This window comes from Miniopterus schreibersii, assembly GCF_964146895.1.
Source record: "Miniopterus schreibersii genome assembly, chromosome: 22".
NCBI classification, from domain to species: domain Eukaryota; kingdom Metazoa; phylum Chordata; class Mammalia; order Chiroptera; family Miniopteridae; genus Miniopterus; species Miniopterus schreibersii.
Genome location: NC_138124.1, coordinates 94685 through 118718, shown reverse-complemented (window position 1 = coordinate 118718; position 24034 = coordinate 94685). Strand labels below are relative to the sequence as shown.

The 24034-nt window shown below is 51.0% G+C and overlaps 1 protein-coding gene across 1 annotated transcript; it reads left to right on the top strand.

Annotated features, from left to right (window-relative positions):
- Positions 1 to 675: 675 nt before the first annotated feature.
- NIPA1 (NIPA magnesium transporter 1) lies at positions 676 to 23734 on the top strand. The gene is made up of 5 exons (XM_081124451.1): positions 676 to 866; positions 13087 to 13134; positions 14115 to 14205; positions 17347 to 17507; positions 18343 to 23734. The coding sequence occupies exons 1-5, from the start codon at positions 695 to 697 to the stop codon at positions 18852 to 18854; spliced, it is 984 nt and encodes a 327-aa protein (XP_080980577.1). The 5' UTR covers positions 676 to 694; the 3' UTR covers positions 18855 to 23734.
- Positions 23735 to 24034: the final 300 nt, after the last annotated feature.

Below are 24034 nucleotides of genomic sequence, written 5' to 3'. Positions count from 1 at the left end.
GGGCCGCGTGCAGGCCGCGCAGGGCCCGCGCTCCCAGAAGGGCTGCGTCCGGCGGCGCCCTTCCAGCCCCGGGGGGCGGGGGACACGCGCAGTTGTTTCCCTGACCGGACACTTAGCTGCCCGCCCCGCCTCGCTGTTTCCCAAACCCGGGAACCCCGTCTCCGCACGGGCCCGGCTCGCGCCCCGCCCGGTCCTCCCGCTGCGAGCGCCGCCCAGCCACCGCCCCCTGCGCCCCACCCCTGCGCCCCCACCCCTGCGCCCCCACCCCTGCGCGCCCCCACCCCTGCGCCCCACCCCTGCGCCCCCACCCCTGCGCGCCCCCACCCCTGCGCCCCCACCCCTGCGCCCCCACAACTGCGCCCCCACCCCTGCGCCCCCACCCCTGCGCCCCCACCCCTGCGCGCCCCCACCCCTGCGCGCCCCCACCCCTGCGCCCCCACCCCTGCGCCCCCACCCCTGCGCGCCCCCACCCCTGCGCCCCCACCCCTGCGCCCCCACAACTGCGCCCCCACCCCTGCGCCCCCACAACTGCGCCCCCACCCCGGCACCAGTCCCACCCGCGCGCGGACCAGCCTCGCTCAGGCCCCGCCCATAGCCCCGCCCACCAAGGCCCCGCCTCGTCCAGGCCCCGCCCCTCCCCGGCCCCGCCCCGCCCGGCGGCGCGTGCGCAGGCGCGGAGGGCGGCGCGGGCGGAATGGGGACTGCGGCGGCGGCGGCAGCGGCGGCGGCGGCGGCCGGGGAGGGGGCGCGCAGCCCGAGCCCCGCCGCCGTGTCGCTCGGCCTGGGCGTGGCCGTGGTGTCGAGCCTGGTGAACGGGTCCACGTTCGTGCTGCAGAAGAAGGGCATCGTGCGCGCCAAGCGGCGAGGTAGGGCGGGCGCGCGCGCGGGGGCGGGGGTCCCCCCGAGCCGGGCCGGCGCCGGGGACGCGCCTCCGGCCGGGCCGCGGGCTGCAGCCGGGAATCCCCGCGCCCCGGGCCACGGCGGGTGTCGCCGCCCCGCCTCCCCCTCCCGGCGGCGGAGGGGCCTCCTCGGGTCCGAGGGCGCCCGCACCCCCGCCGCCCTCCCGGCCCGCGCGGCCCGTCGCCGGGGAAACCGCCGCGCGCCCCGGGCCCGCGCCCGCCGGGCCCGCGTGGAGCTGCGCGCGGGCCCCGGGTGCATCCGCCTCGGGTTCAGACCTGAACGCCGGACGGGCGATGGGGGCGCGAGCGCGAGGCCGGGGCCGGGGCGCACCCCGAGGCGGGCCGGCTGCGCCCCGGGTGCCCGCGCGGGGAGGTGCGGGCGCAGCGGCCCTTGGCCGCGTCCCTGGGCGCTCGGACCGCAGGCCGGGGCCCCGTGGGTGGGTGGCCGCGTGCCCCCGCGCGTTCGCGCCGGCCCTGGGTGGGCGCCGCAGTTCCTCCCGCAGCTCGCGCTCCGGGCGCGGCGGGGCCGGGGCGCCGTCGGCTCAGGGCCGGGCCGCGGGGGCGCTGGAAAGGCCCGGCCGCGGGCGTTTGTGTCGAAATCGGGCACCGAGCGGGCAGAACCGGGCGGCCGAGGGGGCGACCTGCGGTGCGGACGCGTCTCGGGGGACAGGGGTCTTCGGGGAGCGCCTGGCTGGGGACAGGCATCAGGGGTGGTCGAGGTGCCTGCGGAGAGTCAGAGACAGACAGACAGACAGACGCACGCACGTGCTGCCCGGGTCTGTGCGCTCGCTGGTCGGAGCGTCGCCCTGCTCGCCAAAGGTCCCGGGTTCGATTCCCGGTCTAGGGCACGTGCCCGGTTGCAGGTTCGATCCCCGCAGGCATCGTTGCTTCTCCCCCCCCCCCCACTCTCTCTAAAAATCAGTTATCCGCCGGGGGGTTCCCACAAGACAAGGCACAGGTGCCCTTGGCAGGATGCGCGCCAAGAGCCGTCCCCGCGGCCGCCCCCGGGGCCACCCGCGCGCAGCCCAGGCGAGAGCAGCGCCGCCCCGGGGCCGGCGGGACAGCCCGCGGGGTGCGTGGCCGGGGCTCCCCGGGACTCGTAAGGTCCGAGGGACTCGCAGGGGCCCGAGCCTGAGCACCCAGGAGCCAAGACACCGGGTAAAATGTCAGGAAACCTGACTTCAGTTAATGGAAAAAACAGTTATTGGGGTCCAGCTAAACCCGTTATTTCAGCTCAGCTCCCGTGTTCGAGGAAATGAATTAATAAGAAAAGACACGCCCCGCGGGGGGGGGGCTCAGCGGCTGAGCGTGGACCTGGGATCCAGGCGATCGGGGTTCGATTCCCGGTCAGGGCACAGGCCCGGTTGCAGGCTAGGCAGCCGAGCAAAGACTCTCATCATTGATGTTTCTCTCTCTCCCCCCTCCTTTCCTCTCTCTGAAATCAATAAAGATATGTGTGTGTTTTTTTAAAAAAATTAAGCACTAATTGATTAGTAAAGGGCACAGTGACCCTGCTCTTCCTGTGGTGTTAGAAGCAGCTTCTGTTATTGGGAGCACACATGACTGGGAGTTTTTCTGTGGTGTAATCAGAAGGCAAATAAACTACGTACATAACTATATATATTTTTTAAGTCTTTTTAAAAAATATATATATATTTTTATTTGAGATGAAGGGAGAGAGAGAGAAAAACATCAATGAGGAGAGAGTCACTGATCGGCTGCCTCCTGCACACCCCCTGCATGTGCCCTGACCGGGAATCGAACTGCCATCTCCTGGGTCCTAGGTCGATGCTCAATAGCTGAGCCATGCTGGTCCAGCTAGATAACTATATTTTTGTGCTAGAAAGTCATATACAGTATTAAGGACATTTCTGAGGCACGTTTATAGCTAAACAGATGGTTTAAGGTCCGCAGTCGGCCCTGGCTGCTGTGGCTCAGTTGGCTGAGTGTTGCCTGTGGACCCAGAGGTCACCAGCTCGATCGATTCCCAGTCAGGGCACATGCCTGATTTCAAGCTCATCCCAAGTTGGGGGGGCGGGGGGGCGGTGCCCAGTTGATTCATTGATATTTCTCTCTCCCTCTCTAAAATAAATTTTTAAAAAATTAAAAAGTTTTCTCACTTAAAAAAAAAAGTCCACGGTGAGAACATCACTGCCAGTTGGCAGTGTCATCCCAACAAGTCTCTTTGTATGGGCACAGCACTCCTTTGTCCCACAGTTCAGCTGTTATAAACAACTCAGCATCCACGGCTTCCAGCGTGAGCTGAACAGCCCTAGGATTTAGCTATTGCTGCCTCTGCAAACCACAGCTAGGAGTGGAGGGGAGGACGCAAGAGAGCAGACAGACAAACAGACAAACCGAAAGCCTTCCATTTCCCACACTTTGGTGGCTCCCTGCTCCTAATGAGGCCAGAGGACTTGAGTGCCAGGCATCAGCCTGGCCAGAGGCTTGAACAGGTGCCTCCTGAGGGTGTCAGGTGAATGACTTTAGCTCCTTTAGGGACAGTGATGCCTGAAGGCGAAACTGTAAATAAACTAAGTGGTTTTAGGACATAAGAGAAAAATACCTGTTTGTGATGGGCTCAGGGCCACCAGTATGGAGTGCAGGCACCCAGGAACTTTTGCAGGGACCTGGGGCAGCCAGCTCAGGGAGGAGGCTGGGCACAGGTGGATGGGCAGGCAGAGCCTGGGCTGCCTGCAGGACAGCACAGGGGATGCTCCTGGACTGAGGCCTTTGGGGACCACCTGGAGGAGTTCACCTTGATCTATAGTTAGGGGTGTGGGTCAGGTATGCAGACAGAAAATCTGACTGACTTAATGTTCATGGAAGCAGGAAAATTTTGCCTGATGTTGGCTTAAAAGGTGAGGGTGAGGCCCTGGCTGGGTAGCTCAGTTGGCTAGTGTCATCCTGATATGCCAGGGTTGTGGGCTTGATCCCCTGGCGGGGCACATACCAGAAGCAACCAATGGCCCAGCCGGCGTGGCTCAGTGGTTGAGCATTGACCTAGGATCCGGGAGATGAGGTTCGATTGCCAGTCAGGGCACATGCCCAGGTTACGGGCTTGATCCCCAGTAGGGGGCATGCAGGAGGCTGCCCATTGATGTTTCTCTCTCATCAGTGTGTCTCTCTCTCTGTCTCCCTTCCTCTCTCTGTAAAAAATCAATAAAAACATTTTTTTAAAAAAATTGTTGCCCTGGTCATTGTGGCTCAGTTGGAGGGGCATCATCCTGGGCACCAAAAGGTCACTGGTTTGTTTCCCAGTCAGCGCACATGCCTGGGTTTCATCTAGATCCCCAGTAGGGGGCGTGCAGGAGGCAGCCGATCAATGACTCTCATCATTGATGTTTCTCTCGCTTTCCCTTCCTCTCTCTGAAATCTATAAAAACATATATTTTTAAAATATATAAAAAAGATGCCCGGCCAGGCGTGGCTCAGCGGTTGAGCGTCGGCCTATTATCCAGGAGATCACAGTTCAGTTCCCGGTCAGGGCACATGCCGGGTTGTGGGCTCGATCCCCAGTTGGGGGCGTGCAGGAGGCAGCCGATCAATGACTCTCTCATCATTGATGTTTCTATCTCTCCTCCTCTCCCTTGCTCTCTCTGAAATCAATAAAGATATATTTAAGTATATACATATCTATAAAAAGGAGCTTCAAGATGTTGTAGAATGAAATGTGTTCAGTTATTTAAGACATTGAATATTTACTTATGTACAAAAGAGCGCTAAGTGACTATATTAACATGAGACAAAATAGATTTTAAGGCAAAAATTGTGACCTGAAACAAAGACATTGTATAACAATGACATAGTTCCTCTCTCAGCAAGATGTAACAATCATAAATATACATGCACCTAACAGCAGAGCCCCAAAATACATGAAGTAAAGCTGACGGAATAAAGGGAGAAATAGATAAATGATAACACTTGGAGACTGCAGTACCCTGCTTTCAAAAATGGACAGAGCCCTGGCCGTGTCTCAGTGGGTTGGAGAATCGTCCTGCATGTACACTGAAAAGGTGGTGGGTTTGATTTCCAGTCAAGGCACATACTTAGGTTGTGGGTTTGATCCCCAGTTGGGGCACGTACATGAGGCAGCCGGTCAATGTTTCTCTCTCCTCCCTTTCCTCTCTCTAAACATATCCTTGGGTGAGGATTTTTTAAAAATGGATGGAAAAACTAGGCAGAAGATCAGCAAGGAAATAGAAGACTTGAATAACACTATAAAGCAACTGGCATTTAATTTTTTAACTGTTACAGTTGGTTATTTGCATGCCATGCACTCTGTTTTCTAAAGGTTTTATATACTTTATGCTCCTCTACTCATTTATTGCTTTATTTGCACTAAGTGAATTTTTCTAGCATAATATTTTAATTCTTTTAATGATTTTTCACTATATTTTTTGGTTATTTCTTTAATGGTTGCTCTAAGACTTACCATATACATCTTAACTTACAGAATCTACTTTAGACTTATACTTATTAAATTCCAGTTAGATATAGAAACATTACTTCTATATAGCTGTATTGCTTTTTTATTTTATATTTTTATATTACAAACCCAGGAATATATTGACTTAACTTAGGATTGAAGTACTGTACACTTTATAGAATTCACGTCCTAAAGAATCTTAGAAAACAAAGGAAAGCAGGTCTAGATTGAGAGTGTTTGTGTTCACTGTTTTCATTTGTTCTGTGCATTCAAGTTTCTGTCAAGTTCCGTGTCCTACTCATAGCCTGTGTGTTGTTCCTGTCAAATGTATGACATTCTATGTGTTATAGATCCAACAATACAATTATATACATATTTATCCAATAGCTTTTCACATCAGTGAAGATGACAAAGAGAATAAATTTTCATTTATATTCTTTTATAATTACATAATTACCTTCACCACTGTGTGTGTGTATTTAAATTACCATCTGAGTTACTCGCTCTTACTTGAACTTTATTTAATACTTACTGTAAGACATGTCTGTTCTCAAGGAATTCTCTGCATTTTCATTTATCAGGGAATGTCTTTATTTTGCCTTTGTATTTGAAAAGTAGTTTTGCTGGATATAAGATTTTTGTTTGACAGTTTCTTTTCCTTTCAGCATTTTGAATACATCATCCCACGGCCGCCTTGCCTCCACTGTTTTGCTGAGAAGTCAGTTGTTGATGTTATTGGAATTCTCTTGCATGTTTTCAGTCATGTTTCTCTTGCTTTTTAAAAAAACTTTTTCTTTGTCTTTGAGTATTTTTACCAATATGTCACTTGGTTGTGGATCTCTTTGTGTTTGTCCTATTGGAGTTTGTTGAACTGCGTGGATGTGTAGATTTTCATCATATTTGGTAAGTTTCAGCCTTTTTATTTTATTCCTTGAATATTTTTCCTGTTTTCTCTCATAATAGTAATATTATGACTATTAATGCGCTTAATTGTACCCCATGTTTCTCTAAGGCTCTGTTCATTTTCCTCTACACCGTTTTCTCTCTCTCTTTTAAAATGTATAATCTTTATGACTCTCTCTTTAAGTTCACCGATTCTTCTGCCAGGAAATTCAGATCTGTTATTGATTATATTTTTTTCATTCCAGTGATTGTACTTTTCAACTCCAGAATTTCCATTTTGCTTTTTCTTTTAATAATTTCTATCTCTTTATTGATATTCTCTACCTGATAAATTGTCATGATACTTTACTTCTTTATGCATGGTTTCCTTTAGTTATTTGAACATATTTTTAATGACTGGTTTGGAATTTTTCTTAAATATGACATCTAGACCCTCTTCCAAGGCAGTTTTTGTTGCCTGCATTTTTCCTGCTTGTTCAATATATGTAATAATATATGTCACATTTTCTTTGCATGTCTTGCAGTATGTTTTCCGTTCTTATTTTTATTATTACCCAGCCATGCTGGCCCCAGGACTCCTTTTCTCCGAACTTTTACACCTAGTACAACACAGAAACCAGCACCACCCAAGCACTTAGTTATAGTCCATCTTACATCATTTGCTTGTTTCATGTGTAACAAAAGGGAACAAGAAAATTGTATCTGTAATGGTAACCCCAGCAGGCAGTAGCTTATTCGTGAATATAAACTGTTTCTCACTCCGATAAGCAGGGGAACCTGCCCTGCTTCCTCCTGGTGCCACTTAATTCCTTAGAGACCTAGGAGGAAAAGATAGGACAGACCATCAGGAACGTGAAGACCCAGAAATCTCTACAGAATGGTCCCGATATGCATCTTCTTGGTACCTTTGAACACCAAAAGGGTGACATTTTTAAAAAGGTTTTCACATCAAGAAGCACTGTCGAGAGGGTGGCCTGACCCGAGACAGGGGCCTAGCGCCTGGTCCTCCTAAAGTTGAATAGCACCTAGATGACAGGAAATACCAAAGGTCCAGGTTCAAGGACCATCATATGGCAGTAGCATCAGTGTGGGGGGGCGGGCCACAGACACCGCGAAGGCTCCGGCTCCGGCTCCAGGTACCCCTGCCCTGGGCCTTTGGTTTGTGACTCAGATGCTGCAGGCTCATGAGTGTGTCAGTCAGTTAGTACCTCACAATGACAGAGAGCTGTGGGGCTTATCATTTTCAGGCCTCTGTTTCTTCAGCTATTTTTTTTATTGTGGTGAAATATACATGATATGAAATATTCCATCTTGTACTGTAGACTGCCGTTTCATGTATAATAGAAAATAACAAGTCCCTTGTATTTTGTAAATACGTATGTTCAGGTCACTACTTTTAATTCCTTTGGGTGTATACTAGAAGAGGAATGGCTGGGTCATGTGGTGATTCTGTAACTGAGTAACTGCCGTTCTGTTTTCCACGGCGGCTGCACCTTTTTCCACTCTCTCCAGCAGTGCACAGGGGTCCAGTTGCTCCACATCCTTGCCAACGCTTGTTTTCTGTTTTGGTCATAGGCATCCTAATGGGTGCGAAGTGATATCTCATCGTGGTTTTGCATCAAATTTCTCTAATGATTAGTGATGATGAGCTTCTCTTCATGTGCTTTTGGCCATTTTTAAAATATCTTCTTTGGAGAAATGTCTATTCAAGTCTTATGGCCATTTTTTAATTGTGGGGTTTGTTTTTTGTTTCTTTCTTGTCTCATGGGTTTTTTTGGTTGCTACCTGGACATTTTAGGTGATACTTGGTAGCAACTCTGGATGCTGATTCCTCTCCCCATCTCTGTTTTTCGCTTGTTTATTTTAGTTACTGGGCCTCTGTGGGGGAGAGAGGAGTGGGTCTTAGCCCATGTGCTAATGACTCTGTTCTTACTGAGATTTAGTAGATGTTCTTGCATAAATGTTTCTCGGTATGCTGTTTGCTCTTAGGACAATTTCCAGAGGCTTAAAAAATGTGTTTTAATACTTTTTAAAACATAGTTTATTGATTTTTAGAGTGAGAGGAAAGGAGAGGGAGAAACATCATTGTGAGAGCACATCAATAGGTTGCCGCCCACATGGCCCTACCGGGGATTGAGCCCGCAACCCAGGCATGTGCCCTGACTCGGAACTGAACCAGCAACCTCTCTGTGCACGGGATGATGCTCCACCAACTGAGCCACGCTGGCCAGGGCTGTTTTTATTTATTTTTTAGAAAACATATTTATTGATTTCAGAGAGAGGAAGGGAGAGGGAGAGAGAGAGATAGAAACATCAATGATGAGAGCTTCATTGATCAGCTGCCTCCTGCACACCCCCTGCTGGGGATCGAGGCCGAAACCCAGGCATGTGCCCTGACCGGGAATCTTACCACAATCTCCTGGATCCTAGGTCAGTGCTCAACCGCTGAGCCACACCAGCCAGGCTGGCCAGGGCTGTTTTAATACTTTATTCGCCAGATATGGTTGTCCTGCTGGAGAACTGGTCCACAGGGCGCCTCACACCAGTGTTCTGGAGTGGACTTCGTGACCTTTTGTTGTTAAATACCCAGCCCGCGTGGGTACAGGGACCTTCTCTTGCATAGGCGTGGTGTGGTCAGCACATCCAGGGGATTCAGGCAGATTCTGTACCAACAGCTGACAACTGTTCCATCGGGCAGACAGGGCATTCTCGGCTCAGCTGTGCTCTGTGACTCATAGGACAGCATGGGCCATGTTTGCATCAGGCACACTCAGAAGGACAGGAGCCAGGGCCACTGTCCTGACCTCTCCTGCTGGAGGCTGTCAGCAGAGGCCGAGCCACAGCGGGTGGCGTCACAGCTGCCCTGCCTCGCGGGCCTCCTGGAAAACCACAGAGCAGAGCTCCTGGCACTGCCCCTGATCCGGGCGCCCACGGACGGTTCCCCACCAGGCGTTTGCAGGCAATGGTCAGGTGGCGTTGCCCTCAGAGGTCATTTTTAGCTAAGTGCTGTCCCCTGGCCACATGGCTGTCAGCTTCCTTGAGCCAGAGTATGAAGCACAAGTCATGTTCTCGTGCAGAGTTTTGTTGGTCTTTCATCCACACAGTCCATCTTCAAACTTGACCATTTGCTCCACTGTTACTGACCTTTTTCCCACCTGGCACCGCGTGTCGTGTTTAGTCCCCAGTCCCCTTAGTTCCCCGTCATCTGCCGCAGTTGTCTGCCTTTCTTTGTCATTCGTGACCTTGCCGTTCACAAGAGCAAAGCCAGCTAATTCGGAGACTGTTGCAGTTCCCTGCTGGGGAGGCACTTGGCAGGGACCCCACCGAGGCGACGTTGTCCTTCTCAACTCACCTGTCAGGAGGCACAGGAGGCTGGTTGCTGCTGCTCTTAACGTAGGCCACTGGGTGGGGGTGATGCCTGCCAGGCTCTGCCAAGATCACCTTTTCTCTTTATAGTTAATGAAACACCAGCGGAGCTGATTCACGGAGACCATGAGAGCCCTGTTCCTCAGCCAGCTTTCGTCCACTCGTCTTACTATCCGCTGATGATTATTCTTTTAAAAATTGTATATTGCTGGCACCATTGCAGATGCCCTCATTCCCCCACCCTTGGCCCCCCTCTCTCGGCGCGCCCCACACGATGTGTCCATGCTGTATGCATATACCTTTGTTCTTTGGCTAACCCTTCACTTTCCTCTCTCCAGTCCCCCCAGCCCCCTTCCATGTGACATCTGTCAGTCTCTTCCATGTATCCAGGCCTCCGCGTCTATTTTGTTCATCAGTTTATCATTTATTCATTTTTTTAACCCTCACCAGAGGATATATATTTTCTCCATTGATTTTTAGAGAGAGTGTAAAGGGAGAGAGGGAGAGAGAAAGAAACATCGATGTGAGAGAGACACATCCATTGTTCGCCTCCCGCATTCGCCTCAACGAGGCATGTGCCCTTGACCAGGAATCGAACCCATGAACCTTCAGTGTCCTGAGCCAGTGCTCTAACCACTAAGCCACACTGGCCAGGGCCGTTCATCAGTTTATTTTGTTCATTAGATTCTACATATGAGTGAGATAATATGGTATTTGTCTTTCTCTGCCTGGCTTATTTCACTTAGCATAATATTCTCCAGGTCCCTCCACACTGTCCCAGAGGGTACGAGACCCTTTCTTTTTCACAGCTGCATAGTATTCCATGGTGTGAATGTCCACAGTTTTTTATCCACTAACCTACTGACGGGCACTTGGGCTGTTTCCAGATCTTGGCTATTGTAGATAACGCTGCTATGAACATAGGGGTGCATAGATTCTTTCTTTAGTGTTTTGGGTTTCTTAGGATGTATTCCCAGAAGTGAGATCACTGGGTCAAAAGGCAGCTCCATTTTTAATTTTTTAAGGAAACTTCACACTGTTTTCCACAGTGGCTGCATCAGTCTGCATTCCCACCAGCAGTTCACCAGGGTCCCCTTTCTCCACACCCTCACCAGCTCTTGTCACTTATTGATTGGTTGATGGTGGACATTCTGACAGGTGTGAGGTGACACCTCACTGTGGTTTTAATTTGCGTCTCTCTGGTGATTAGTGATACTGAGCATTTTTTCACATGTCTCTTGGCCGTCTGTGTGTCCTCTTTGGAAAAGTGTCTATTCAGGTCCTTTGCCCATTTTTAATTGGGTTTGTCTTCCATTGATGATTCTTGCCTAAATCGCTTTTTTTTAAAATTTTTATTGTTGACAGTATTACAGATGTCTCACATTTTCTCCCTTTTTGCTCCCTCTAGCCAACCCCCACCCTACCCCAGGCCTTCCCCACACTATTGTCTGTGTCCATGGGTTATGCATATGTGAATATTTGTTCTTTGGTTAATCTCTTCCTACCCCCTCCCAACCCCCAAATCACTTTTATATATATATCTCTCTTTATTGATTTCAGAGAGAGGAAGGGAGAGGGAGAGAGAGAAACATCAATGATGAGAGTCATTGATTGGCTGCCTCCTGCAGGCCCCTGACTGGAGATCGAGCTGGCAACCCGGGCAAGTGCCCTGACCGGGAATTGAACCTTGATCTCATGCATCCCAGGTCGATGCTCAATCGCTGAGCCATGGCTGGCCGGGCCCAAATCACTTTTTTTATGTGATGTTGCCAACGGTGATATTCTGACTCGGCCCTTCCTCCTACCCTGTCATTATGTGTTGGCCCCATTTTTTTTTTAAGTACTTACTGTGATACCCGAAGCTCTTCTCCTCCGTGAAGCGAGCTGGCTTCCTGTGTTAATTGTACCCAATTACTGAGAATTAAAATGTCCAATTAGAAGTAGGTACTTTAACCTGAAGTGAAAGAAACCTCTCAGTTGAGGAGCATGGTGACATATCTGAAGGACAAACGTGTGTCTCAAAGGCTGGGAGACGCTCTGGCTGATGGCACCTGTCGCAAAAGCATGAAGAGGGACAGATGTGATGGACACAGGGGACTCTACATGTGTCACAGCACTGAGGGAGCTGAGGGCCTGCTGCCCAGGGGACTGGAAAGAGCCCTGTCAGAGAGGCTCTAACTTCTGAAAATGGAGCAGCCTAAGTAGAAGGCATTGAACCCTAGGCAAGTAAAATGATTTCATATATAAATGGGTTATAGTCGATGCATGAGAAAATTAGACTTTGAAGAACAAATATCATTTGGAACTAACATAAAACTTCATTCCAAAGAATATGCGTGTGTCTGGGTGGTGTGTTGCACCCCCGCACCCCTGACGCTAAAGATTCAGTTTGTCATTTGGGTCAGACTGATGGTTATAAAAAGTATCTGTGCCAGTTTTATTTATTTTTATTTTGTAAATGTTTTTATTGATTTTAGAGAGAGGAACATCACTGTGGGAGAGGAGCATGAATCAGTTGCCTCCCATATGCTGGGGCATGGAACCCGCAACCTGGCCATGTGCCCCGAGCTGGAATCGAACTGGTGACCTTTTGGTGTGTGGGCCGATGTTCAACCCCCTGAACCACACCAGCCAGGGCTGTGCCACTTTTATTTATTTTTGTGTGATTCCTCACCCCAGGATATTTTTTCCATTGATTTTTGGAGAGAGTGTAAGGGAGGGAGGGAAGGAGCCGAAAGAGACAGAGAGAGAGAGAGAGAGAGAGAGAAAGAAGCATTGGTGTGTGAGAGACACATGGATTGGTCGCCTCCAGCAGGCGTCCCAGCCAGGGCCAGGGGTCCAACCTGCAGCCTAGGTACTTGCCCTTGATGGGAACACACCAGCCAGGGCGGCTGTGCCCCTTTTAGTGGTTTTTCTCCCTGGCCTGGCAGCCAGGTCGTCGGGACACTGAAGGGTTGTGGATTCGATCCCCGGTGAGGGCGCGCTTGGGTGGCAGCCAATCCGTGTTTCTCTGTCTCATGTTATTTTTTTTTTTTCATTTCCCTAAAATCAGAAAAAACATATCCTATCCTCAGGTGATGGTTAAAGGATAACAGTTGCCCTGGCGGGTGTGGCTGGGTGCCTAGAGCATCAGGGCACAGGCCTGGGTTGCCGGAGGCAGCTGATCAGTGACTCTCATCATTGATGTTTCTCTCCCTTCCTCTCGCTGAAATCAGTATTTTAAAAAAATTGATGTTCTCGCACGTGGATGTTCCTCTCTCTCTCTCTCTCTCTGAAAAACAATGGAGAAAATATCCTCAGGCGAGGATTAAAAAAGAGAATTAAAGAACAGCAATAAGAAGAAAAGCGGCTTGTCACTGCGACTTCTAGGCCAACGTGGGTCCTTCCCGGGAGAGCAGCGGGACCCCTCCCGCTCTGTCCCCCGCAGGCGTCTTTCGGGGTGCGGCTCCTGAGCCCCGGCGCGTCCTGACCCCGTCTCCTCTCTCCTAGGCACCTCCTACCTGACCGACGTGGTGTGGTGGGCGGGCACCATCGCCAGTAAGTGCCCCCTGCGGGCGGGGCCTCCCCGGGGAGATGCGCATGGGGGCGGGGCTGCAGGGTGGGGCCTGAGGGTGGGGCGGGGGCGGGGCTATAGGGGCGGGGTCAGGGTGGAATTGTAGGGGCGGGGTGGGGGCTGTAGGGGGCGGGGCCGGAGGGTGGGGCCTTAGGGGGCGGGGCGGAAGGTGGGATGTAGGGAGGGGACTGGAAGGTGGGCCTGTAAGGGATGGGAGTTGGAGGGGCGGGGCAGTAGGGGTGGGGCGGGGGCGGGGCTGTAGGGGCGGGGCAGAGGGTGGGGCGCGGGGCGGGGCAGAGGGTGGGGCGGGGCTGTAGGGGTGGGGCAGGGGCGGGGCTGTAGGGGCGGGGGTGGGGCAGAGGGTGGGGCGCGGGGCGGGGCTGTAGGGGCGGGGCAGGGGTGGGGCGCGGGGCGGGGCTGTAGGGGCGGGGCAGGGGTGGGGCGCGGGGCGGGGCTGTAGGGGCGGGGCAGGGGTGGGGCGCGGGGCAGAGGGTGGGGCGGGGCTGTAGGGGCGGGGCAGGGGTGGGGCGCGGGGCGGGGCTGCAGGGGCGGGGCAGGGGTGGGGCGCGGGGCGGGGCTGTAGGGCCGGGGCAGGGGTGGGGCGCGGGGCGGGGCTGTAGGGCCGGGGCAGGGGTGGGGCGCGGGGCGGGGCTGTAGGGGCGGGGCAGAGGGCGGGCTCGAGGGGCTGCGCTGCGGTTGGCTGGGCCCTTGGGTCCTTCCCTGAGCCGCAGGAGGGCAGGAGGCCCCTCCCCCGCCAGCCCCGGGTTCGCCGGGGACGCCGTCGGGACGCGAGGGCGATACGGGGCCTGAAGTCGGTCCGAGCCTGGCCGTCGAGAGTGGGCGCCTCGCACCCGCCGCCAGCTGCCGCCTCGGGCCCGCCCGCGGGTGGCGGGAAGTGGCTCCTCCCGGGCGGGCCTCGCGCGCCCCGGCCCCGTGGGCGCCGTCACCCGCGCTCTCTCCACAGTGGCCGTCGGGCAGATCGGGAACTTCCTGGCCTACACCGCGGTGCCCACCGTGCTGGTGACTCCTCTGGGCGCCCTGGGCGTGCCCTTCGGGTGAGAGCCGCTTGCTTGCTTTGGTTTTTCACGTGCTCTTTAGCTGTGTTTAAAACCTTCTTCTCAGTGTTGCTGCTCAGGCAATAAGGGTAAGACGGTGGCTGAGGACAGGCCTTCGGCATTCTGCCCTGGATGGTGTAGCTTTTGTCGTCGGTGCTCACCTGAGGATATTGTTTCCATTGGTTTGGATCGAGCCTGCAGCCTGCTGTTTGCCCTTAACCGCAATTCAACCCCGAGGCCCTTGGGTGCTCGGGCGGGCGCCCCGACCACGGAGCCGCACCGGCCAGGGCTCTGTGGTTCAGTTTCATTCCTTCAAGTTTAGTTGTGTGAGTCACGTTTCTCTTGGAAATATGCTTCAGTACACTTCAAATCCCAGCTCTCTCAGGGCTGTCGCTGAGTGGCGTGGTGTCACTCTGCGTGTGCCCTGGAAGACTTCCTAGGGAGGAGGGTTTTCCTGGCACCTTGGCAGGTGATGCTGAGAAGTCATTAAGCAAAACTGCTCAGTTCGTATTTTATTTGGGCACCTACCATTCCCTGCTGGACACTGAGCATCCCCCCACCCCGGGAAATTGTGGAGGTTGGGATGAATCTCACACGGGAACCAGTGGGGGGTGACAGGACTTACGCCTCCTCAGAGTCAACAGCGAATGGGCCCCCCAGGAGAGGGGCTCTGGTTTGGTCCGCAGTGAACCGAGCGATAGGTGAGGCTTTGGGTTTTCACTGTCATGGGAGGTGAGCCAGATGGAGGTCTCCAAGCCCAGCCTGGGGCTCGCATGGTTTGACATTTCTGCCAGTCCAAGGGACCGAGGACACCAGGACCTAAGGGTATGTGCAGGCTTTCTTATCAGGTTGCCCAGATGTGGGGAAGAAGAAGGAGTGGGGACCTGAAGGCCTCCAGCCACCACCACACATCACAAATGGAGTCTTTTTATTACGCTTTATTGCCAACAAAAATGATTGTATGAGACGTTTACTAAATAGCTCCACACATATCCTCCCGTGAACCTATTTATATTCTGTTTTACATTTGAAGACATTGTCAAGATGTGATAGGCGAGAAATAAAATCCAAGTCTCTAACTCAGAATACATTAGTATTCTGCTGTTCCAGACAGCCCTGAGTCCTTGCAGAGAGGTGTGTCTGGGATGGGTGTATTTAATTTTGTGTTGTTAGGCTTTCAGGTTCTGTCGCCTAAAAAGCATAAATATGCCCTGGTTGGTGAGGCTTAGTTGGTTGGGCATTGTCCCCTGCACTGAAAGGTTTCCGGTTCCATTCCTTGTCAGGGCACATGCCCAGGTTGCGGGCTCAGCCCCTCGTAGGGGTGTGTATGGGGGCAGCCAATCAGTGTTTCCCTCTCATGTTGCTGTTTCTCTCTCCCTCTCCTTCCTTGCTCAATAAAAATATATATCTATTTTAACTCTCACCCAAAGTTATTTCTTCCATTGCTTTTCAGAGAGAGTGGGGGAGAGAGAGAGAGAGAGAAACTTCAACATGAGAGAGACTCGTTGATTGGTTGCCTCCCGCATGTGCCTGGACCAGGCCTGGGGATCGAGCCTACAACCCAGGTATATGCCCTTGGCTGTAATCAAACCCAGGACCCTTCAGTCTGTGGGCTGATGCTCTAACCATTGAGCCAGACCGGCTAGGGCAATAAAAACATTTTTAAAAAATAAAAAAGATTTTAAGAGATTTTGAAATAATTTCTCAATTACAGAAAGTTATCAGGTTATGAAATAAAACGACACCCACATGCCCCTCGCCCAGACATATCCACTGTTGACATTTTATCCCACGTGCTCCATCAGGTGCTTTCTCTCTATCAGGGTTTCTCAGCCTTCACACTGGATGCAGTCACTCCGGAAACAGTATGGAGTTTCCTCAAAAAGTTAAAACTAGAGCTGCCACATGATCCGGCAGCAAAGGAAAACAAAATCTCAGAGATGGCTGCACTCCCATGTTCACAGCAGAATTATTTACCATGGCCAAATATGGAAACAGTCTAAGTCTCCATCAGCAGAGGAATGAATAAAGAAGGGGTGCTACACACACACACACACACACACACACACACACACACAGAGGAATATTATTTAACCAGGAGAAACAGGGAAATTCTGTGATTTGTAAAAACTTTTATGAACCTTAAGAGCATTATGCCAAGTGAGATAATTCAGACAGAAAGGCAAATACCACATGACTCGCTTGTATGTGGAATTTTTAAAAATATATTTTTATTGATTTCAGAGAGAGGGAGGGAGAGGGAGAGAGAGGGAACCATCAGTGATGAGAGTCATTGATCGGCTGCCTCCCACACGCCCCCTGCTGAGGATTGAGCCTGCAACCCGGGCATGTGTCCTCACTGGGAATCAAACTGCGATCTCCTGGATCCTAGGTCGATGCTCAACTGCTGAGCCACACCGGCCAGGCTATATGTGGAATTTAAAAGAACCAAACTCATAGAAGCAGAGACTAAAGTGGTGGTACCACGGGCTGGGGTTGGGGAGATGGGGACTGTAGGCCAAAGGGTGCAGACTTCAGTTACGAGTTCTGGGGATCTGATGTGCAGCGTGGTGATTACAGTAATGACACTGTATTATATACTTGAAAGTTGCTAAGAGAGTAGATCTTAACTTTTCTCATCACAAAAGAGAAACGGTAATGATGAGGTGTGGCAGGGTGTTAGCTAACACTATGGTGGTAATTACTTTGTAAAATATGTATCAAATCAATACATTTCTTACTTTAAACTTAGACAGTGTTATATGTCGATTAACTCTCAAGCTAGGGGAGAAAGAACGTGGAAAGTTAACTGACAGAAGGTTAGAAAAATGTCAAATTACATGTCTGATAATAGACTTGTATTTAAACTCTACAAAAACTTTTATAACACATCAACCAAAAGATAAATAACCCAGTTGAAAAATGGGCTAGAGATCTGAGCAGACATTTCTCCAGAGAAGATAGACAGATGGCCTACAAATATGAAATAGGCCCCAGCCAGCCGGGTAGCTCAGTTGGTTAGAGCATCGCCCCGATATGCCAAGGCTGTAAAGAAAAGGGGCTTTTCTAAAGTAACTGCAATGAGTAGAAACAGGTCAGGTGGTACGATTCCAACTTCGATTTCTCTTTTTTTCATTGAAGGTCCATTTTAGCCTCTTACCTTCTGAAGGAGAAGCTCAACATCTTGGGCAAGTTGGGGTGTCTGCTCAGCTGTGCGGGTTCTGTCGTGCTAATTATCCACTCCCCGAAATCCGAGAGCGTGACCACGCAGGCCGAGCTGGAGGAGAAGCTGACCAACCCAGGTGACCCCCTTCTAGCGCCCTGCGAGCACCGTGGTGTGCCCCCCAGGCGCTCTGCTGTCCTTGTACGGGGTGCCCCTGTCTCCCGGTGCCTGTCCTCCGGGTCCGCTGTAGGCCACACGCTGGGGACCTCCTGCTTCCCGCCCCCGCCCCCCCCCTGGTGTGCAGCTGAGAGCCCTGACCTGGTTCCATTTACCTTCACATTCCCCACAGAGGTCTCTCTCTTTTTTGTTGATGTCAGTCCTCACCCAAGGATATTTTTTCCATTGATATTTAGAGAGGGTGTTCTTCTAAAAAATACGTTTTTATTCATTTTATGGAGAAAGAGAGAGAGAAACATCAATCGACTCTTTCCCCCAACCCAGAACCGAACCCCCAACCTGGACAGGTGCCCTGACCAGGAATCAAACCGGCCACCCTTCGGTGCACCGGAGGATACACAGACCACTGAGCCACACCAGCCAGGGTTTTGTTTATTTATTTGTTTGCTTTTTTAGGATAAGTCTTGATGAAGGTCTGAAAAATTCAGCGTAGATTAAATCCATGGAAAAATTGCTTTGCTTTATACATAAAGCAGGCTCTGGGCTCTGATTGTTATGAGCATATTTTGAGTCACCATTCCAAGGAGGTAGGCGGGCGTTGGGAGGGGAGCAGGGCGCTCTGAGCGTGTGGAACTGTCTGCGCACCCAGGGCCCTGGCGTCTGCGAGGGATGCAGCCCTCCGTCCCCATCGCGGCTACCCCGGGGCTTTCCCGTGTCCTTTAACGCCCCCCCACGCGCACAGGCAGGCCGCCCAGCGCTGGCCGGCCGCCTCTGACGCGGGCCGCGGTGTTTTGCAGTGTTCGTGGGCTACCTGTGCATCGTGCTGCTCATGCTGCTGCTGCTCATCTTCTGGATCGCGCCGGCCCACGGGCCCACCAACATCATGGTCTACATCAGCATCTGCTCCCTGCTGGGCAGCTTCACCGTGCCTTCCACCAAGGGCATCGGGCTGGCGGCCCAGGACCTCTTCCACAACAACCCGTCCAGCCAGCGCGCCCTCTGCCTGTGCCTGGTGCTCCTGGCCGTGCTGGGCTGCAGCATCATCGTCCAGTTCAGGTACATCAACAAGGCGCTCGAGTGCTTCGACTCGTCCGTGTTCGGGGCCATCTACTACGTGGTCTTCACCACGCTGGTCCTGCTGGCCTCCGCCATCCTGTTCCGCGAGTGGAGCAACGTGGGCCTGGTGGACTTCCTGGGGATGGCCTGTGGCTTCACCACGGTCTCCGTGGGCATTGTGCTCATACAGGTGTTCAAGGAGTTCAACTTCAGCCTTGGGGAAATGAACAAGTCCAACATGAAAACAGACTAGGGTGCGGCGGGGTGGGGAGGCCGAGGAGCAGGACGTGGGTACGGCTCTTGTTCCTGAGCTGAGGCGAAGTAGGAGAGCCCCCGCGTCACTGGCATAGAGAGGCTTGTGTATCAGTGTGTGGTCGTGGGCACCGGCACTGCCGGGCACCAGGTGGGGCAGCCCTCTGCCGGCTGAAGTTGCCACCTGGTCGCCTGGGCGTCATCTCTCTGATGAGAAGAATCCATGTTCATTGCCATTAACCGGAAGCTTTCATAAATACTCTTTCTTTTCAGACCTTTTCACGTCATTTAGATAGGAAATAAAGATGGGCTCTTTCTGGCTGGGCTTTGGGGGGGGAGCAGATACTCTTACTCAGATGATTACTTGGGAAGTGAGAGAGATGGTCTTGCAATCTGACTGTACAGTCCATGGACCCGTAGTTGTGTTATTTTGCATTCAGCCTGTATGACCTCACCCAAGTAAGAGGCATATGCATTTAATTTAATGTTTTTAATCCTGTAATGAGCTGCCTCTCCCTACCCCCACTCCAAGACATGTTAACCACAGGTGGAGAGAGGAGTGACTGGCTGCCCGGGCTCCGCTTCCCGGACAACTTCCAATAGCTTAGGTCAATTTCAGTGCCTTTACCATTTAAACTAGTCACTTAATTCGACTATGACTGTGCGTATGTTCCCTTAGCTTAGAATAACGCCACCTCCTTGATGGATCTCTTTAATATTTCACTCTTCAAAACATAAATATGTAAAGGGGTTTTAATAAATAAAGTTGGAAGAGAGTCAATACTGAAGATACATTAGAAAGAACTGAGCCTGTTAGCATGCGGTTATTGTCCGGCTAAAGACAGCTGATGTACGTAGCAGGAGGTCTTTTATTTGCGTTCCGTCTGTGTAACTGGGATCCAGTGCCCAGTAGACCCAGGTTCTCTTCCAGTGAACATGTGGCCACTCAGAAGAAATAAATTATTCAACTTGATCATAAGACTGTTAGACGAGAGGGTGGCTCTTCAGCACACGTATCAAGTTCCCTGTGATACAGGAACAGGTAAAGGACACGACCAAGTGGAGGCTGGTGGGACTGGAACACACAGCGAGTTTCCAGAGAATTTCTAGCAAAAAGGAAAACAGTTAATTGGGCAGCTCCCTGTTGTTTGAGAAGGCAGAGCTTCGACACCCCACAGTTACTCCCCCAGCCTCATTCAACTTCCTAAATGCACAATAGCCATTCATTATGCCGGTATTTGGATCAAAGAGATCCTTCGTCTGTCCGTGGTAACCTTTCATGTGTGTTAAGTGGGACAGAGCAGAGAGTGGCGTGTTTCATCGCGACATCATGTCCTGCGTGTGAGAGGTTCTCTCTCAGTGGGGGACGGTGCCACGTCGGAAGGCAGGGATAATATGCTCACTGATAGTTAATAAGTGCTCAAAGGTTCCTCATTCTTTCCTTCAGCTCTCGAAGGTTTTTTCTTCAATCACCAGTATTTTTAGGAATTACGGGCCTTAATTTATTGAACTGAGCTTTCTGAAAATATAAAGTAGTATCCTTTCAGGCATAAAAAATAGTTTCCCAGGTAGGGATCCTTGTGTGAGATATTGAAAGAGTACGTGTGTCTGCACACATATGCTACTGAGAAGGTTACAGGCCAGACGGAAATACCGTGTTTATTTTGCTACAACCTATGTGTGAAGTTTAGTTGAAGTGCATCTGTTGTGTCTTTATTTCATTTTCATTCACAATTACACCACGGATACTCAAGGAGACACTTTCTGGATAATCATCCCTATGTCTTTTTTAGAGTAAAACAAAATCTCAAAGTATTGATGATGTGCCTCCTCTTGAGGAGGCTGGTCCCAGGACAGACATGTCTCCCAGGTTTACATCCCATCAGCAGATACTTCAGTAGGATGTGCAGCTTTCCTTCTAGTGGAACAGAGCCCACGCGGTCCGTTGTATTTCATGTGTGTGACTAGCCTCAAAGGAATGGACGTGACCAGCAGGTATAACAGCCTAATCGTCAAGTTCGACCTAGAGCGTATAGCTTCTGATATAATAGTGCTTATCTCCCAAATTCATGTGGAATTGCAGAGAAAAAAGTCTTGAAGTCAGAGCTTTCGGGGAGGGCTTAGAGTGCTAATTAATGGGTCTCGGTAGAAATACATATGGAACTTTTTCATTATACTAGACTTTGAGTTTTATCTCTGCTAAAACTAAGAAAAATACCCACTGTCTACTAGTCTTCAGGCCTCCTCTAAAATCATATTTGTGATCACAACATGCAGATATACTCTGGATAGATACTTAAATAGACATTTCTCTCCTCCCCTACTTGGCCAATGCCTTATTCTGTCATCGGAATCTGCGTTTAAAAAGATTGCTCCCTGATCCAGCGTAGAGCCTATGAAGGATTCTAATTCAACCCAGCACCAAGGCCACCCTGGGGGCTCTGCTTTCTGCAGGGCTGCTCCATCTCTTGAGAGAAGGTTCTGGAGAAGGGGGCAGTTGGCTCCCGGCCACACGGGGGGTGGGGGGGCAGGCAAGACCTGCCCATGGTTGGGTCTTCCAGGAGGATCATCACTCAGATAGCATTACTGTCTTTTCACATTAGAATGCTAGTGAATTAGATCACTGCTCTTGGTTCAGCAATAAGAAACACCTCAGTTCCTCCTTTCCAAGCCAGTTTGCTGTCCTTGGTTTTATTTGCTGGAGTCCATGCCAGCAGCAGTAGGTTGCTCTTTGTTCCTCCTCTTTGGGTTTCCTGTCTGATAGGAAGGAGCTGTGAAGAGATGCAGCCACCTCTCACTCTCCTTGACGGCTCAGGTCTGTGTAACTGCTGTGCTCACCTCTAGAGGCCAGTTCCTAGACAGTTGCAAAGCACTCGAGACCAGTGTCTCCCAGGTGAGGACATGCACTTCAGTCCATGGTGACCCAGGTGTTGATGAACATAGGCCACCAACGTGCTGCCTGAGTCTCATTGGGAGAGAGACCTCTTTTCCAGCCTGCTTAGCTTGTCTGGAAGAGCCCATCAAACACTCTGGTTGTCTGCAGACCTACGCCCAGGGCTCTTCTCTGATGCAGACTTGATCCTGACTTGGGCTTCCTGTGACCAAGTAGGAAGCTGGAAAGGGAAGCAGCTTCTGGTTAGTCCTGCCCACGACTCATGGGCTCCAGTGGTGTGAGGGCGTTGGCCTCACTGTTTGACACCAAGGATGTAGCTCAAGCAGGACAGGATGGAATCTCGGTGTTCTGCCTTCTCAGGGACCAAAAGCATAACAGGATCTCCTTAGCATTGACCCTGCTCCCAAGAACGTGTCCTGTTAGCTTTTCGTATGTGTTGCTCCTACTCGTAGTCAGAGGTCCGCTGTCTGTGAACTTGAATTGGAAAGATCTTTTGCCCACCAGACACAACATAAAACTGTCGGTCATATCAAATACCTCAATTTCCTGTATTCCTCACACCCACCTCCCACTTGTCCCTGGGATGAGCTTCTGTCCTTCAGCTTTAGGTGATGCTTCACACCTGGCCGGATTCTTACACCTCCACCTATACTTGAAAAGATACAGAATAATGGGAACGGGGGGGGGGGGGGGCGGGGGGGGATTTGGCCTGATACCACTTCTCATTTATTTTCACACACCTTTCTCACATGCTAGTAAATGCAACAAAAGAATTCTATTTTAAGAAAATGTAGCTTTGTTACATCAACCAGAAACAGCTAGTAAAAAGTTGATAGTCAGTAGAGCAAGGATCATGTAAACAAGCATCTGTTTCTAATGTGGCCAGTGTGGTAAGAAGCACAGTCTAGGGCTCCGCGCGCGACCAGGGAGAAGGGTTTCTTTGTTCTTTATTTTTCATTGAATTGTGCAACTCTAGGTGAGTCACTTTACCTTTTTGTGCCTCAGTTTCTCTACCTCTAAAGGGAGGGGGTGGTTCTCCAGATCGCCTGTCTTGGGGTGCTGGCACTTCGGCACCTGCCGGCAACCTCAGGTGACAGTGTCACGTGCAGGATGGCCCGGGAGCGACCCCGTGGAAAGGGCTCGTCGGGGCCTCCTGTCTGCTCAGGACCACGCTGTAGACTCGCAGCTTCGAGCACTGAATGCGCTGGTGTAAAGTTTGCATAATCCCATAAAGCTTTAATTTTCCTTTTTCTTTCTTTTAAAGGGAAGGACTTTCTATATTCTACTGTAAAATATGGAAATTAAACAGGGACTTTTAAAAGCTACACTGAAAGATCATGGTTTGGTGGTGTGATGAGCCTCTTTCAGGTTCCCCATGGGTTTATTTTGGCGGGAGATTCATAGCTGGCGAACAGATCGATTCTGGCGCGTTACACTTGTAATGAACGATGCTGAGCCTCCTGCTCTCCAGCAGCTCAGCCCTGACCGTGAACTACCTGACACCAGGTGAATCAGGAGCTCCCGAACCACTAGTGCCAAAGGGTCACATTGAAAAGTTCCATGTTTCTTTTATTTATCAGAATAGAATAACTTGCCTCCCCCCCGCCAGCCCTCCGCACACACCCCTTCATATCTGTTTTTGCACTTCGGAAAATTTAAGACTACTGTTTTTAAGTATCATTCCTGAGTCTTTCTTGCCTTTTTAAGTAACTGTTACTTTCTTGTAAAGTGGAATATAATCGTGAAAGAGGAAGAAGGGGAGATGAAAAATGTGAAATGTTGATGGGTTGCATCAAAGTGTTTTCATGTGAACGTGCCGGGAGCTTCCAGTCATCACGCACACATTTGTCAATGGCTAAGACTTCTTATATTTTGCTGTATAGAAGTAGTCACAGCATGTGATTGCCTTATGTAAATAAAAAGGCTATTAAGTTTTCCAATATTTATTAATCTGTATGTGTTTTAAAATAAAATAACATTTCTAGCCGAACACTCATGTTTTCTGTTGTTTTTTACCCTTTATTTGAAATGTTTGTGTACTCTCAGGTTTTATATCATTCTGACTCCTCAATAAAAAGTTTTCCATTTTCTTTGTAGAAATGCGTAGCCCTGGTCTCCATCCAGACATAGAAAGTATCCACTTGTGCACATCTGAGGAAGCAAATCTACGATACATAAAGCAGTTCACCATATAGCGATTACTTTCTGATACAATGAAATGATGGTATTAGAGAAAACCACCTATAGCCCAGCCGGTTTGGCTCAGAGGTGGAGCACCCACCTAGGAT

Bases quoted from the DNA above. Each gene is read 5' to 3' on its own strand.
- NIPA1 (XM_081124451.1), top strand. From the start codon at position 695: ATGGGGACTGCGGCGGCGGCGGCAGCGGCGGCGGCGGCGGCCGGGGAG. The intron at 13,135-14,114 runs GTAAGTGCCCCC...CTCTCTCCACAG, and splicing joins GTGGGCGGGCACCATCGCCA to TGGCCGTCGGGCAGATCGGG. The intron at 17,508-18,342 runs GTGACCCCCTTC...GGTGTTTTGCAG, and splicing joins GGAGAAGCTGACCAACCCAG to TGTTCGTGGGCTACCTGTGC.